The 17,570-nt window shown below is 52.4% G+C and overlaps 1 protein-coding gene across 1 annotated transcript in view; it reads left to right on the top strand.

Annotated features, from left to right (window-relative positions):
• The window catches only part of TTC17 (tetratricopeptide repeat domain 17), a 136,820-nt gene extending 119,698 nt beyond the window's left edge, over positions 1-17,122 (top strand). Inside the window, exons 20-25 of the mRNA XM_075326381.1 lie at positions 665-785; positions 947-1,106; positions 1,184-1,267; positions 13,943-14,062; positions 14,460-14,603; positions 15,368-17,122. Of these exons, the coding sequence (XP_075182496.1) occupies positions 665-785; positions 947-1,106; positions 1,184-1,267; positions 13,943-14,062; positions 14,460-14,603; positions 15,368-15,499 (761 nt within the window). The 3' untranslated portion in view covers positions 15,500-17,122. The remainder of the gene's footprint in view (positions 1-664; positions 786-946; positions 1,107-1,183; positions 1,268-13,942; positions 14,063-14,459; positions 14,604-15,367) is intronic.
• The last annotated feature ends 448 nt before the right edge of the window (positions 17,123-17,570 follow it).

Raw genomic sequence — 17,570 nt, 5'->3', positions numbered from 1 at the left:
AGCTTGCGGCGGGGGGGTTCAGCTTGCGGCGGGGGGGTTCAGCTTGCGGCGGGGGTTCAGCTTGCGGCGGAGGGTTCAGCTTGCGGCGGGGGGGTTCAGCTTGCGGCGGGGGGTTCAGCTTGCGGCGGGGGGTTCAGCTTGCGGCGGAGGGTTCAGCTTGCGGCGGGGGGTTCAGCTTGCGGCGGGGGGTTCAGCTTGCGGCGGGGGGGGTTCAGCTTGCGGCGGGGGGGTTCAGCTTGCGGCGGAGGGTTCAGCTTGCGGCGGGGGGTTCAGCTTGCGGCGGAGGGTTCAGCTTGCGGCGGGGGGGTTCAGCTTTCAGCTTGCGGCGGAGGGTTCAGCTTGCGGCGGGGGGGTTCAGCTTGCGGCGGGGGGTTCAGCTTGCGGCGGAGGGTTCAGCTTGCGGCGGAGGGTTCAGCTTGCGGCGGATGGTTCAGCTTGCGGCGGATGGTTCAGCTTGCGGCGGGGGGTTCAGCTTGCGGCGGAGGGTTCAGCTTGCGGCGGAGGGTTTAGCTGCGGCGGAGGGTTTAGCTGCGGCGGAGGGTTCAGCTAGCGGCGGAGGGTTCAGCTTGCGGCGGAGGGTTCAGCTGCTGCGGAGGGTTCAGCTGCTGCGGAGACCCCTCACATATGTTTTAGACAATTTGACTACTAAATATTCTGTCTTTAGGCCGGAGACCGGATTACCGTAGTCTTGGGTGGCCAAGTCCTGACGAGTGCCTAAAACTTCGCCGCGTCGAGCTGTCCACTGTGGCCAGTACCTGGTTGGCCGTGTCCGCCAAAAATATAGAGTAAGTCCTGAGCTTTATCTGTTTCTTCTGTTTCTAGGCTTTTGCACTATGTTGCGGTTCACACTGCCAGGTTATCGTGTTTCGGATCAGTGTCACTCTTTTTCTGCTTTCTGTTCAGGATCTTCCTCCCGTCGTCTTATTCTCGTATCTTATTCTTGTAGTATTACAGAACACGTGGATTTTGCCACCAACCTGCAGGAACCCGGCGTGGAGCCGCTCTGCAACGCCAACCTGCCCGCCAGCATGCACACGCTGGACCACCTGTACGGGGTGGCAAACAGAGCGGCCGTACACTACACCGGAGAGAGCCAGCTGAAGGAGGCGAGTGCCCCGCACCCTCACCAACTCAAGGAGGGTCTCACCGGCGGGGGGCTGCTAATAATACTATTGTTCTTTAGGTTTTACAGAACCTTGGTAAGGACAAGTACCCACCACAGTCTCTAGAGCAAGTGGGCACCAGAATAATGAAAGTGCTGGAAAAGGTGAGTCTGCAGAAAAGGCTAAGTTAGATGATGGTTTAACTCCTTACTACCTGAGCATGGTAGTGCCCGCTCATCACTAGTTACCAGTACAGAGCACCTGAGCATGGTAGTGCCCGCTCATCACTAGTTACCAGTACTGAGCACCCGAGCATGGTAGTGCCCGCTCATCACTAGTTACCAGTACTGAGCACCCGAGCATGGTAGTGCCCGCTCATCACTAGTTACCAGTACTGAGCACCCGAGCATGGTAGTGCCCGCTCATCACTAGTAGTGCCTGCTCATCACTAGTTACGAGTACTGAGCACCCGAGCATGGTAGTGCCCGCTCATCACTAGTTACCAGTACTGAGCACCCGAGCATGGTAGTGCCCGCTCATCACTAGTTACCAGTACTGAGCACCCGAGCATGGTAGTGCCCGCTCATCACTAGTTACCAGTACTGAGCACCCGAGCATGGTAGTGCCCGCTCATCACTAGTTACCAGTACTGAGCACCCGAGCATGGTAGTGCCCTCTCATCACTAGTTACCAGTACTGAGCACCCGAGCATGGTAGTGCCCTCTCATCACTAGTTACCAGTACTGAGCACCTGAGCATGGTAGTGCTCGCTCATCACTAGTTACGAGTACTGAGCACCCGAGCATGGTAGTGCCCGCTCATCACTAGTTACAAATACTGAGCACCCGAGCATGGTAGTGCCCACTCATCACTAGTTACCAGTACTGAGCACCCGAGCATGGTAGTGCCCGCTCATCACTAGTTACCAGTACTGAGCACCCGAGCATGGTAGTGCCCGCTCATCACTAGTTACCAGTACTGAGCACCCGAGCATGGTAGTGTCCGCTCATCACTAGTTACGAGTACTGAGCACCCGAGCATGGTAGTGCCCGCTCATCACTAGTTACCAGTACTGAGCACCTGAGCATGGTAGTGCACGCTCATCACTAGTTACTAGTACTGAGCACCTGAGCATGATAGTGCTCGCTCATCACTAGTTACTAGTACTGAGCACCCGAGCATGGTAGTGCCCACTCATCACTAGTTACCAGTACTGAGCACCCGAGCATGGTAGTGCACACTCATCACTAGTTACTAGTACTGAGCACCTGAGCATGATAGTGCTCACTCATCACTAGTTACCAGTACTGAGCACCTGAGCATGGTAGGTCCCGCTCATCACTAGTTACAAGTACTGAGCACCCGAGCATGGTAGTGCCCGCTCATCACTAGTTACGAGTACTGAGCACCCGAGCATGGTAGTGCCCGCTCATCACTAGTTACGAGTACTGAGCACCCAAGCATGGTAGTGCCCGCTCATCACTAGTTACGAGTACTGAGCACCCGAGCATGGTAGTGCCCGCTCATCACTAGTTACGAGTACTGAGCCCCCGAGCATGGTAGTGCCCGCTCATCACTAGTTACGAGTACAGAGCACCTGAGCATGGTAGTGCCCGCTCATCACTAGTTACCAGTACTGAGCACCCGAGCATGGTAGTGCCCACTCATCACTAGTTACCAGTACTGAGCACCCGAGCATGGTACTGCCCGCTCATCACTAGTTACCAGTACTGAGCACCCGAGCATGGTAGTGCCCACTCATCACTAGTTACGAGTACTGAGCACCCGAGCATGGTAGCGCCCGCTCATCACTAGTTACGAGTACTGAGCACCCGAGCATGGTAGTGCCCGCTCATCACTAGTTAAGAGTACAAAGCACCCGAGCATGGTAGTGCCCACTCATCACTAGTTACGAGTACTGAGCACCCGAGCATGGTAGCGCCCGCTCATCACTAGTTACGATCTCCAGTATAATGGGACTTTCTTTTGTCGCTCCATTGGGAGACCCAGACAATTGGGTGTATAGCTTCTGCCTCCGGAGGCCACACAAAGTATTACACTTAAAAGTGTAAAGCCCCTCCCCTTCTGCCTATACACCCCCCGTATATCACGGGCTCCTCAGTTTTTATGCTTTGTGCGAAGGAGGCTGACATCCACGCATAGCTCCACATCTTAGTCAGCAGCAGCTGCTGACTATGTCGGATGGAAGAAAAGAGGGCCCATAACAGGGCCCCCAGCATGCTCCCTTCTCACCCCACTCTTGTCGGCGGTGTTGTTAAGGTTGAGGTACCCATTGCGGGTACAGAGGCTGGAGCCCACATGCTGTTTTCCTTCCCCATCCCTTAATGGGCTCTGGGTGAAGTGGGATCCTAATCGGTCTCCAGGCACATGAGACCGTGCTCCCTCCGCAGCCCCTGGGGAATCTGCTGACAAGAGCCGAGTATCGACAGGGACAAGGCCCTGCTACTGTGAGGTACTCTGTGTCCCCGTGGGGACCGCGCATAGAGCGCTGATGCCACACACACTGCAGCACTGCTGGGTGTGCTAGTGCGCCGGGGACTACTGCGCCGGCCGCGCTGTGAGGTACTCTGTGTCCCCGTGGGAACCGCGCATGGAGCGCTGGTGGCCATATACACTTCAGCACTGCTGGGTGTGTTTGTGCGCCGGGGACTACCGCGCCGACCGCACTTATATGCCGGCCGCGCTTATTACTTTAGTCCCCGGCTTTTGCGGCCTAGTATCGCATATTCCCGCCCCCAGGCCTGCCAGTCAGGGGAAGGGCGGGACGCTGCACAGGACGTTAGTTTGTATCCTCCTCCCCCCTCATACAGCACACTGGGGCTCCAGATTCCCGCACTTTCTAGGGCACGCCCACGGCCCCCTCCTCTCCACAGAACGCCGGCAGCCATATGCAGTCACACGTACATCTGCTCCGCAAGTGGTGTCCTTAACCTCTCAGGCGTCGGCGTTTGCGTCCTACGCCATTAATGCGGTCCTGGACTCTACGAGCCGTACAGCGGTAGCATCCGCCAATTCGGTGGCAGTCCGCAGGGCCATGTGGTTACGTGAATGGAAGGCAGACTCCGCTTCCAAAAAGTTCTTAACCGGTTTGCCATTTTCTGGCGACCGCCTGTTTGGTGAACGATTGGATGAAATCATTAAACAATCCAAGGGAAAGGACTCTTCCTTACCCCAGTCCAAACCAAACAGACCTCAACCACGGAAGGTACAATCGAGGTTTCGGTCCTTTCGGCCCGCGGGAAGGTCTCAGTTCTCCTCGTCCAAAAGGCCTCAAAAGGATCAGAGGAACTCCGATGCATGGCGGTCTAAGTCACGTCCTAAAAAGACCATCGGAGGAACCGCTCCCAAGGCGGCCTCCTCATGACTTTCGGCCACCTCACACCGCATCCTCGGTCGGTGGCAGGCTTTCCCGCTTTTGCGACGCCTGGCTGCCACAGGTAAAAGACCGATGGGTGAGAGACATTCTATCCCACGGTTACAGGATAGAGCTCAGCTCTCGTCCTCCGACTCGTTTTTTTCAGAACATCCCCGCCCCCCGAGAGAGCCGATGCTCTTCTTCAGGCGGTGTGCACTCTGAAGGCGGAAGGGGTGGTGATCCCTGTGCCTCTTCAGCAACAGGGTCACGGTTTTTACTCCAACTTGTTTGTGGTACCGAAAAAGGACGGATCCTTCCGTCCTGTTCTGGACCTAAAACTGCTCAACAAACACGTAAAAACCAGGCGGTTCCGGATGGAATCGCTCCGCTCCGTCATCGCCTCAATGTCCCAAGGAGATTTCCTAGCATCAATCGACATCAAAGATGCTTTTCTTCGTCGCTCCATTGGGAGACCCAGACGATTGGGTGTATAGCTACTGCCTCCGGAGGCCACACAAAGCATTACACTAAAAAGTGTAAGGCCCCTCCCCTTCTGGCTATACACCCCCAGTGGGATCACTGGCTCACCAGTTTTCGGCTTTGTGCGAAGGAGGTCAGACATCCACGCATAGCTCCACTGTTTAGTCAGCAGTAGCTGCTGACTATATCGGATGGAAGAAAAGAGGGCCCATATGGGGCCCCCAGCATGCTCCCTTCTCACCCCACTGGTGGTTTGTAAGGTTGAGGTACCTATTGCTGGTACGGCGGCTGGAGCCCACATGCTGTTTTCCTTCCCCATCCCCCTGAGGGGCTCTGAGGAAGTGGGATCTTACCGGCCCCAAAGCCCTGAGGCCGGGCTCCATCCACAGACCCATTGAACCTGCTGGATGTGGAGCGGGAGTGCCGTTCAGGGACATGGCCTTGCACCATTCAGGTACTCTGTGTCCCCGTACACACAGGCACAGCACACTCCAGACTTGCTGGGTGTGCTAGTGCGCCGGGGACAGTAAAGGGTTACAGTCACTGCAGCCTAGCTGAGTGACTTTATTTATTGGGAACTACCGCGCCGGACGCTCCGGGAGCGGCGGCGCGGCTGGGACTTGTAGTGCGCCGGGGACTTAGCGCCGACCGCGCTTTTACGGCGGCGGCGCTTATAAATCCAGTCCCCGGCTTTTGCGGCCTAGCTCCGCTTCGTTCCCGCCCCCACCCTGTCAATCAGCAGCGCCGAGGGCTGGAGCCTTATTTACATGCTCCAGCCCTCTCACTGGACACTGTGGGACGCCGGTTTCCCGCTCTGACTAGGGGCACGCCTACGGCCCGCCCCTACTCACACGAGCTGGAGAAGGACGCCGGCAGCCATTCCTGCAGTCCGAGCTGAGAGAACGGACTCTGGGCAACCAGGCACAGGACTAGGGCGACCACACACCCGCTTATAGGCGGGCGGTAAGCGGCACCTGAAGTGCTGACACTAAATACCGCAGTTTGTCCATTTGTATTTTATGCTTACACTGCATAGGTCGCTATTTTTGGCTATATGCCCTCTTAGATGGCGACACATCAGCAGCAGGAAAGCATGGGTGCTAAAGCACAGGCTTTCTATGCTGCTTGTATTGCACGTACTGAGGTGTTCATGTGTATTTATGCTTGTATGCTATACACTGCACTGTACGGTCGCTAGTTTTGGCTATATTCGCCATAGAATGACTAGACTACAGCAGCAGAAAAGCAAGGGTGTTGAGGCACAGGTTTTTTTCTATGCTGCTTGTTTTGCAGGGGTTGCAGTGTTCATTTGTACTTATGCTTGTATGCTATACATTGCACTGTATGGTCGCTATTCTGGGCCATATTCCCCTAGATGGCTAGTCTACAGCAGCAGAAAAGCAGGGGTGCCAAGGCACAGGCTTTCTATGCTGCTTGTACTGCATGTGCTGCAGTGTTCATTTGTACTTTATGCTTGTATGCTATACATTGCACTGTACGGTCGCCATTCTTGGCTCTATAAGTCGGCAGCAGCATATAAGCAACACAGGCTTTCGATGCTGTTTTTACTGCATGTGATACTGTTCCACGGCACTGAACCCCATTGTGTGCAATGCTCCCCTGTAGCACTTGGTCAGCCGGGGTCTCTACTTGACGTGGCCAAAAGAACCACCTCTCAACCCTGTCCAAGGACAGGGACGGAGTTGCGATGGGATAGAGACTTGCAGTCCGGACAGGCCATGGGCAATCTGGATCATTTCTCCCTGGCCACCCTCATTTGGAATAAGATCGGTGCTCCGGGGGGGGGTCCCAGGAGGCTCTCTGTATGATGAGGCAGACGTAGCTCATCAGGACTTTGATCCTGACACCGCTCTCACTCCGGATACACCGGATGGTGACGCCATAAGGAATGATCCTATAGCGTCCATCAATGGAATGTTGGATTTTTTCTCCCTCAGCTCCCCCAGCGGAGGAGTCAGCTTCACAGCAGGAGAAGTCCCATTTCAGTAGCTCAAACGTATATTGAGTACTTTTCTCGCCACGCTGACTTCAGAGAAGCAGTCCAGGAACACCACGCTTCCCAGATAAGCGTTTTCTCCAAACGTATTAAGGATACACGTTATCCCTTTCCCCCTGACGTGGTCAAGCGTTGGACCCAGGGTCCAAAGGTGGATTCTCCAATCTCCAGGCTTGCGGCTAGAGCCATAGTTGCAGTGGAGATGGGACTTCACTTACAGATGCCATTGACAGACAGATGGACTCTGGTTGAAATCTGTCTATGAGGCTATCGGCGTGTCGGTTGCTCCGGCATTCACAGCCGTATGGGCACCCTAAGCTTTTCAGCTGTTCTTGCGCAGCTGGTCTTGAGCACATGTACATCTGTGCCGCAGGGGCGTCCGTAACCTCGCAATGTCTGCATTGCGACTTACCCTATTAATGCTGTCCTGGAAGGACAGTCGAGGTTTCGGTCCTTCCCAGGCTCGGGCAGGTCCCAATTGTCCTCGTCCAAAAGGGCTGAAAAGCCTCAGAGGGGCTCAGCTTCCGGCCGGGCTCAATCACGCCCAAGGAAGGCAGCCGGAGGAACCGCTACCAAGGCGGTCTCCTCATGACTCTCAGCTCTCTCATCTCTCCGCATCCGCGGTTGATGGCAGACTCGCTCGCCTTTGGCGACATTTAGCTGCCACAGGTCACAGACCGGTGGGTGAGGGACAGTGTGCCCACGTGCACAGGACAGAGTTCTGTTCTCGTCCTCCGACTCGATTCTTCAGAACGTCCCCACCTCCCCACCGAGCAGATGCTCTTCTGCGGGCAGAAGGAGTGGTAATCCCGGTTCCTCTTCAGGAACAAGACACGGTTTTCCTCCAAGCTGGTTGTGGTGCCAAAAAAGGATGGCTCTTTCCGTTCCGTTCTGGACCTAAAACTGCTCAACAAGCACGTGGAGGCCAGGCGGTTCCGGATGATACCCTCCGCTCCGTCATTGCCTCAATGTCTCAAGGAAATTTCCTAGCATCAATAGACATCAAAGATGCTTATCTCCACGTGCCGATTGCTACAGAGCACCAATGTTTTTTCTACGTTTCGTGATAGGAAACGACCATCTTCAGTTCGTAGCGCTGCCATTCGGGCTGGCGACAGCCCCACGGGTGTTCGCCAAGGTCATGACGGCAGTGGTAGCAGTCTTGCACTCACAGGGACACTCTGTGATCCCTTACTTGGACGATCTACTTGTCAAGGCACCCTCTCAAGAGGCATGCCAACTCAGCCTGAATGTTGCGCTGGAGACTCTCCAGACGTTCGGGTGGATCATCAACTTCTCAAAGTCAAACCTGTCTCGACCCAATCACTAACGTATCTTGGCATGGAGTTTCATACCCTCTCAGCGGTAGTGAAGCTTCCGCTGGACAAGCAGCGGTCACTACAGACTGGGGTGCAATCTCTCCTTCAAGGTCAGTCGCACTCCTTAAGACGCCTCATGCACTTCCTCGGGAAGATGGTGGCGGCAATGGAGGCGGTTCCGTTTGCGCAGTTTCATCTGCGTCCACTTCAATGGGACATTCTCCGCCAATGGGACGGGAAGTCAACATCCCTGAACAGGAAAGTATCCCTTTCACAGACGGCAAGGACTCTCTGCAAGGGTGGCGTCTTCCCACCTCATTATCACAGGGAAGATCCTTCCTACCACCGTCTTGGGCGGTGGTCACGACAGACGCGAGTCTGTCAGGGTGGGGAGCGGTTTTTCTCCACCACAGGGCTCAGGGTACGTGGACTCAGCAGGAGTCCACCCTTCAGATCAATATTCTGGTAATCAGAGCAGTGTATCTTGCCCTACTAGCCTTCCAGCAGTGGCTGGAAAGAAAGCAGATCCGAATTCAGTCGGACAACTCCACAGCGGTGGCATACATCAATCACCAAGGAGGGACACGCAGTCGGCAAGCCTTCCAGGAAGTCCGGCGGATTCTGATGTGGGTGGAAGCCACGGCCTCCGCCATATCCGCAGTTCACATCCCCGGCGTAGAAAACTGGGAAGCAGGCTTCCTCAGTCGCCAGGGCATGGACGCAGGGGAATGGTCCCTTCACCCGGACGTGTTTCAGGAAATCTGTCGCCGCTGGGGAAGGCCGGACGTCGACCTAATGGCGTCCCGGCACAACAACAAGGTCCCAACCTTCATGGCACGGTCTCGCGATCAAAGAGCGCTGGCGGCAGACGCCCTAGTGCAAGATTGGTCGCAGTTCCGGCTCCCTTATGTGTTTCCACCTCTGGCACTCTTGCCCAGAGTGCTACGCAAGATCAGATCCGATTGCAGCCGCGTCATATTCGTCGCCCCAGACTGGCCGAGGAGGGCGTGGTATCCGGATCTGTGGCAGCTCACGGTCGGCCAACCGTGGGCACTACCAGACCGACCAGACTTACTGTCCCAAGGGCCGTTTTTCCATCGGAATTCTGCGGCCCTGAACCTGACTGTGTGGCCATTGAGTCCTGGATCCTAGCGTCTTCAGGATTATTCCACGGGGTCGTTGCCACCATGAGACAGGCTAGGAAGCCCACGTCCGCTAAGAACCACAGACCGTGGAGGATATTCTTATCCTGGTGCTCTGCTCAGGAAGTGTCTCCCTGGCCATTTGCATTGCCTACCTTTCTTTCTTTCCTGCAATCTGGGTTAGAAAAAGGTTTGGCGCTCGGCTCCCTTAAGGGTCAGGTATCGGCGCTATCCGTCTTTTTTCAGAGGCGTTTGGCACGCCTTCCTAAGGTGCGCACGTTCCTACAGGGGGTTTGCCATATCGTTCCCCCGTACAAGCGGCCGTTAGATCCATGGGATCTGAACAGGGTACTAGTTGCCCTCCAGAAGCCGCCCTTCGAGCCTCTGAGGGAGGTTTCACTTTCTAGACTATCCCAGAAAGTGGCTTTTCTGGTAGCGATCACATCTCTTCGGAGAGTGTCTGAGCTGGCAGCGCTGTCATCCAAGGCTCCCTTCCTGGTCTTCCACCAGGACAAGGTAGTGCTGCGCCCCATTCAGGAGTTTCTCCCGAAGGTGGTATCCTCTTTTCATCTTAATCAGGATATCTCCTTGCCTTCCTTTTGTCCTCATGCAGTTCATCGGTATGAGAAGGATTTACATTTGTTAGATCTGGTGAGAGCACTCAGAATCTACATTTCCCGCACGGCGCCCTTGCGCCGTTCGGATGCACTCTTTCTCCTTGTCGCTGGTAAGCGCAAAGGGTCGCAGGCTTCTAAGGCCGCCCTGGCTCGATGGATCAAAGAACCAATTCTTGAAGCCTACCGTTCTGCTGGGCTTCCGGTTCCATCAGGGCTGAAGGCCCATTCAACCAGAGCCGTGGGTGCGTCCTGGGCATTACGACACCAGGCTACGGCTCAACAGGTGTGCCAGGCAGCTACCTGGTCGAGTCTGCACACTTTCACCAAACATTATCAGGTGCATACCTATGCTTCGGCGGACGCCAGCCTAGGTAGAAGAGTCCTGCAGGCGGCAGTTGCCTCCCCGTAGGGGAGGGCTGTCTTTGCAGCTCTAACATGAGGTATTTCTTTACCCACCCAGGGACAGCTTTTGGACGTCCCAATCGTCTGGGTCTCCCAATGGAGCGACGAAGAAGAAGGGAATTTTGTTACTTACCGTAAATTCCTTTTCTTCTAGCTCCTATTGGGAGACCCAGCACCCGCCCTGTTGTCCTTCGGGATTTTTGGGTTGTTTCGGGTACACATGTTGTTCATGTTGAACGGTTTTTCAGTTCTCCGATGTTTCTCGGAGTGAATTTGTTTAAACCAGTTATTGGCTTTCCTCCTTCTTGCTTTTGCACTAAAACTGGTGAGCCAGTGATCCCACTGGGGGTGTATAGCCAGAAGGGGAGGGGCCTTACACTTTTTAGTGTAATGCTTTGTGTGGCCTCCGGAGGCAGTAGCTATACACCCAATCGTCTGGGTCTCCCAATAGGAGCTAGAAGAAAAGGAATTTACGGTAAGTAACAAAATTCCCTTCATCTCCACGTACCAATTGCACCAGAGCATCAGCGCTTCCTGCGTTTCGCCATAGGAGACGAACATCTTCTGTTCGTGGCACTACCTTTCGGCCTGGCGACAGCCCCACGGGTCTTCACCAAGGTCATGGCAGCAGTGGTAGCAGTCCTACACTCTCAGGGACACTCGGTGATCCCTTACTTAGACGATCTGCTTGTCAAGGCACCCACTCAAGTGGCATGCCAACACAGCCTGAACATTGCTCTGGAAACTCTCCAGAGTTTCGGGTGGATCATCAATTTTCCAAAGTCAAATCTGACACCGGCCCAATCTCTGACATATCTTGGCATGGAGTTTCATACTCTTCCAGCGATAGTGAAGCTTCCGCTGGACAAACAGCGTTCACTACAGACAGGGGTGCGATCTCTCCTTCAAGGCCAGTCACACCCCTTGCGGCGCCTCATGCACTTCCTAGGGAAGATGGTGGCAGCAATGGAGGCAGTTCCTTTTGCGCAGTTTCATCTGCGTCCTCTTCAATGGGACATTCTCCGAAAATGGGACAGGAAGTCGACGTCCCTCGACAGGAACGTCTCCCTTTCACGGGCAGCCAAGGCTTCCCTTCAGTGGTGGCTTCTCCCCACTTCTCTGTCGGGGGGGGAAATCCTTCCTTCCCCCATCATGGGCTGTGGTCACGACGGACGCGAGTCTGTCAGGGTGGGGAGCGGTTTTTCTCCACCACAGGGCTCAGGGAACCTGGACTCCGACAGAGTCCTCCCTTCAGATCAATGTTCTGGAGATAAGGGCAGTGTATCTTGCCCTAAAGGCGTTCCAGCCGTGGCTGGAAGGCCAGCAAATCCGAATTCAGTCGGACAACTCCACAGCGGTGGCATACATCAACCACCAAGGGGGAACACGCAGTCGGCAAGCCTTCCAGGAAGTCAGGCGAATTCTTATGTGGGTGAAAGCCACGGCCTCCACCATATCCGCAGTTCACATCCCGGGCGTAGAAAACTGGGAAGCAGACTTTCTCAGTCGCCAGGGCATGGACGCAGGGGAATGGTCCCTTCACCCGGACGTGTTTCAGGAGATCTGTTGCCGCTGGGGGATGCCGGACGTCGACCTAATGGCGTCACGGCACAACAACAAGGTCCCAACATTCATGGCACGGTCTCAAGATCACAGAGCTCTGGCGGCAGACGCCTTAGTTCAGGATTGGTCGCAGTTTCAGCTCCCTTATGTGTTTCCTCCTCTGGCACTGTTGCCCAGAGTGTTACGCAAGATCAGGTCCGACTGCCGCCGCGTCATCCTCGTCGCTCCAGACTGGCCAAGGAGGTTGTGGTACCCAGATCTGTGGCATCTCACGGTGGGTCAACCGTGGCCACTACCAGACCGACCAGACTTGCTGTCTCAAGGGCCGTTTTTCCATCTGAATTCTGCGGCCCTCAACCTGACTGTGTGGCCATTGAGTCCTGGATCCTAGCGTCTTCAGGGTTATCTCAAGAGGTCATTGCCACTATGAGACAGGCTAGGAAACCTACGTCCGCCAAGATCTACCACAGGACGTGGAGAATATTCTTATCCTGGTGCTCTGATCAGGGTTTTACTCCCTGGCCATTTGCCTTGCCCACTTTTCTTTCCTTCCTTCAATCCGGATTGGAAAAGGGTTTGTCGCTAGGCTCTCTTAAGGGACAAGTCTCAGCGCTCTCTGTGTTTTTTCAGAAGCGCCTGGCCAGACTTCCACAGGTTCGCACGTTCCTGCAGGGGGTTTGTCACATAGTCTTTCCTTACAAGCGTCCGCTAGAACCCTGGGATCTGAACAGGGTACTGATGGCTCTTCAGAAACCACCTTTCGAGCCAATGAAGGATATTTCTCTTTCACGCCTTTCGCAGAAAGTGGCCTTCCTAGTAGCAGTCACATCACTTCGGAGAGTGTCTGAGCTAGCGGCGCTGTCATGCAAAGCCCCTTTCCTGGTATTTCACCAGGACAAGGTGGTTCTACGTCCGGTTCCGGAATTCCTCCCTAAGGTGGTATTCCCCTTTCATCTCAATCAGGATATCTCCTTACCCTCTTTTTGTCCTCATCCAGTTCATCAGTGTGAAAAGGATCTGCACTTGTTAGATCTGGTGAGAGCACTTAGACTCTACATTTCTCGTACGGCGCCCCTGCGCCGCTCGGATGCACTCTTTGTCCTTGCCGCTGGCCAGCGTAAAGGGTCACAGGCTTCGAAATCAACCCTGGCTCGGTGGATCAAGGAACCAATTCTCGAAGCTTATCGATCTTCTGGGCTTCCGGTTCCCTCTGGGCTGAAAGCCCATTCTACCAGAGCCGTGGGTGCGTCCTGGGCTTTGCGGCACCAGGCTACGGCTCAGCAGGTGTGTCAGGCGGCTACCTGGTCGAGCCTGCACACTTTCACGAAACACTATCAGGTGCATACCTATGCTTCGGCGGATGCCAGCCTAGGTAGGCGAGTCCTCCAGGCGGCGGTTGCCCACCTGTAGGAAAGGGCCGTGGTACGGCTCTATTACGAGGTATTATTTTACCCACCCAGGGACTGCTTTTGGACGTCCCAATTGTCTGGGTCTCCCAATGGAGCGACAAAGAAGAAGGGAATTTTGTTTACTTACCGTAAATTCCTTTTCTTCTAGCTCCAATTGGGAGACCCAGCACCCGCCCCTGTGCCCTTCGGGCTGTTGTTCTTTGTGTACACATGTTGTTCATGTTGAATGGTTTCAGTTCTCCGAAGTTCCTTCGGATTGAATTTACTTTAAACCAATTTATAACTTTTACTCCTTCTTGCTTTTGCACCAAAACTGATGAGCCCGTAGCAGCACGGGGGGTGTATAGGCAGAAGGGCAGGGGCTTTACACTTTTAAGTGTAATACTTTGTGTGGCCTCCGGAGGCAGAAGCTATACACCCAATTGTCTGGGTCTCCCAATTGGAGCTAGAAGAAAAGGAATTTACGGTAAGTAAACAAAATTCCCTTCTTTCCTGTGTTTCTCTGCTGCTCTAGAACCAGACATCGTGGGTTTTATCCAGCATGGCGGCTTTATACTGGAGAGTCAAGGGCCAAGGGAAGAAAGCCATCGACTGCTTACGCCAAGCGCTGCACTACGCGCCTCATCACATGAAGGTCTGTTGGATTTTGCTTTCCTTGTTATCTCCTCGTATTGTCTTTGACTTTTAGCTTCCTGCCCACCTCTACCTCTACCTGGCAAAGAGCTAATAACTAGGAGATTTTCTCTTTCAGGACCCTCCTCATCGCTTTTTGCTTTGTTACAGCCTTTGTTTCATAGTAGCAGGATGCGTGACTGATGATCTCTCGTGACTCTTATCTCTCTCCTCCTGAACCATCTTTCGGCCGATTCCGCTATGAGAGCGCCGCTGTCAGACATCGCTGCCGGCAGCTCACCTCCAGCAGAACAAAGCGCCTGTCGGTCCAAAATCGGACATGTCCGATCTCCATCTTCCCCAGAATTGGTCGCCGTCGCCCCCATATACATTATTTTTTTTCTTCTTATGTCTCGCAGGACGTTCCGCTCATCAGCTTAGCAAACATTTTCCACAATGCCAAGTTATGGAACGACGCCATCATCGTGGCCACCATGGCGGTGGAGATCGCGCCTCACTTTGTGGTGAATCATTTCACATTGGCCAATGTATACGTCGCCATGGTGAGTCCAGACGGGAAAAACTTTGTTGTTTTTTTCTGTCTTTACATTTTGCTTTTAACTTTTTCAAGTCAAATTATGGAACAGAATATTTTTTGTGAACCATGAGGGTCACTGCTTCATCTCAAATTTCAAGCATTGGGTTGATATCAAATTTTTAGAAATCCCGGTCTCCTCGGTACAGTTAAAAAAAAAAAAAAAGTGCCTTACTCACTGTCCTCAGGTCCAAAACAAAGTCTTCCTTGCTGCTTCTGGTGTCTGTTGTTATCGCCTCAGGAGCTGCAGACTATCGGTGAGCTCAGCGGATCCTGCTGTTAGCTCAGTGGCTGCAGCTCTGTCAATATGATGGACACCGGACATAGCAGTGGAGACTCAGCGCTGTACCTGGGAAGGGTGAGACTCGAGCACTTTTTTTTTTTTTTCTTTAATTTTTTAATAATCCCCTCCTTCATCTTTAACAGGTTTTGGGAAATCAAGGTCTCCTGGGTGCAATTTGTTTAAAAAAAAAAAAAAGTTCTTTACTCACCATTCCCAGGTTCAATACTAAGTCTTCATTGCTGCTGATGTTGTCAGTTGTTATTGCCTCAGAGCTGCAGACAGTCGGTGAGCTCAGTGGATTCTGCCGTTAACTCAGCAGCTGCAGCTCTGTCGATAGGATGGACACCGGACGCAGCAGTGGAGACTCGGTGCTGGACCTGAGAAAGGTGAGAAAAGCACTTTTTTGGATTTTTTTTTTGATCTTGAACATTTATTCTCTGTGCCCCTAGGAGGAGTTTGAGAAGGCGATGAGGTGGTACGAGTCCACATTGGAACTCCAACCAGAATTTGCCCCCGCCAAGGACCGAATCCGTGCCATCCAGTGTCACCTCCTAATGAAGAAGGGAAGACGCAGCCCTTAGTCCTCCTCCACCTATAATCCCATTTTTTTTTTTTTTTTTTCTAAAATGATAAGTTAATGGTAAATGATAAGTTCTGCGTTGCATTATGGGCCAATGGATAAGGGTTTACAAAATAATCGGAGAGGGGTCTCCTCCGGGATGATGTATGGGGAGGAGGGGGTGAGGGGCTTTATCCAAATGATATTATATTGCCACTTGTATCCTACGTACGGGGCTCCTGTCATTGTGAACAAATTATAATTGGGCTTTAATTTTGTCTTCATCAATTTGGTTGTTAATTTTTTTTTTATTTTTCCATTGTCCTAAATTGCATCACTACAAAGTAATAATTTGTAGTAAAATGTTACCTTGCAGGAAATCGTATATCTCTATTTGGACCATATTAAGGGCACCATTTGGCACCACACGTATATTTAAAGGGGCCTGCAGATGAGATCGGTACGTGCCCCCTTTAGATCGTGTAGGGGTCATGTCTTGCACTTTAAAAGCATAAAGAAGTGCATGTATGACATCACAGCGCAATCATGACATCAGTAAGGGACGGAGGGGGGCGGTGGTTAGACTGTTAGAAAAATACCTAAAAATCTCATATCGCGTTGCGAATCCATCTCAGCCGAGGAGGCCGGACCATTGGGAGGATTCGTCCTAAAACTGTTTCAGCTGTGATATCAAAAAACCCGATCAGGAGGATTTTTTTGGGATGGGGGAAGGGGTTAATGCTCTGGGTTTTATAGGGAAAACTACGTCCATTTCTAAGAATCTCTAAAGGTGAAGAAAATGCCGAGACGTTTCATGATCTTAATACTGTAGTTTTTGCTCCTAATCCATCACCATGATAAGCTCACGCTCGCTTTCCCTCTCTCTGTTCTCTCCACTCTCCTCTTTATATCTCCCTTTCTTTCACTCTCCTCTTCCTTGTCTTTCTCGACTTCACCTTTTCTCTCCTCTCCTTCTCCCTCCTCCTTTTTTTCTCTCCCCCTTCTTTTTTTCATTTCTTTCTTTCTTTCCCTCTCTCTCTTTCATATCTTTCTGTCTCTGTCATCTTTCCCCTTCTCACTCTGCTATTTCTCTCTACCTCCCTTTCACTTTCTCTCTCGTCTCTCCTTTCTCCTTCAATCATGTCCTCTTCTTTTTCCCTCTCTTTCTCTCTCTCCTCTCTTTTTTTTCTTTTCATCTTCTTTTTCTCTCAACCTTCTTCTTTTTTCCTATTTTCCTTTTCCTATTTTCCTTCTCCTCTTTATCTTTCCTTTCTCTCTCTTTCCTTTTTCTCTCTCCTCTTCCCTCTTTCCCTCACCTCTTCCCTCTTCCCCTCTACTCTTCCCCTCTCCTTTCTTTCCTCTTTCTTTCCCCCTCCTTTTCTCTCCCTTCTCTTCTCTTCTTCTCTCTTCTTCTCCCTTCTCTTCTCTTCTTCTCCCTTCTCTTCTCTTCTTCTCTCTTCTCTTCTTCTCCTTCTCCCTTCTCTTCTTCTCCTTCTCCCTTCTCTTCTTCTCCTTCTCTCTTCTTCTTCTCTTTTCTTTTCTCTTCTTCTTCTCCCTTCTCTTCTCTTCTTCTCCCTTCTCTTCTCTTCTTCTCCCTTCTCTTCTCTTCTTCTCCCTTCTCTTCTCTTCTTCTCCCTTCTCTTCTCTTCTTCTCCCTTCTCTTTTCTTTTCTCTTCTTCTCTTTTCTTTTCTCTCTTCTTCTCTTTTCTTTTCTCCCTTCTTCTCCCTTCTCTTCTCTTCTTCTCTTTTCTTTTCTCTCTTCTTCTCCCTTCTCTTCTCGTCTTCTCTTTTCTTTTCTCTCTTCTTCTCCCTTCTCTCTTCTCGTCTTCTCTTTTCTTTTCTCTCTTCTTCTCCCTTCTCTCTTCTCGTCTTCTCTTTTTTCTTTTCTCTCTTCTTCTCCCTTCTCTTCTCTTCTTCTCTTTTTCTTTTCTCTCTTTTCTCCCTTTTCTCTCTTTTTTCTTTTTTCCCTTTTCTCTTTCCTCTTTCTGTCTCTCCTTAGCATTTAGACTTGCGCTCGCTGCTTTCAGTCTGACTTATGTCCCATTAGTAATCATTAAAGGAGTTGTCTAAAGTTCTTAAATGGGTAAAATTCC

The sequence above is a fragment of the Anomaloglossus baeobatrachus genome, chromosome 10 (genome assembly GCF_048569485.1).
Source record: "Anomaloglossus baeobatrachus isolate aAnoBae1 chromosome 10, aAnoBae1.hap1, whole genome shotgun sequence".
NCBI lineage: Eukaryota > Metazoa > Chordata > Amphibia > Anura > Aromobatidae > Anomaloglossus > Anomaloglossus baeobatrachus.
This window is presented reverse-complemented; position numbering and strand designations above follow the sequence as displayed.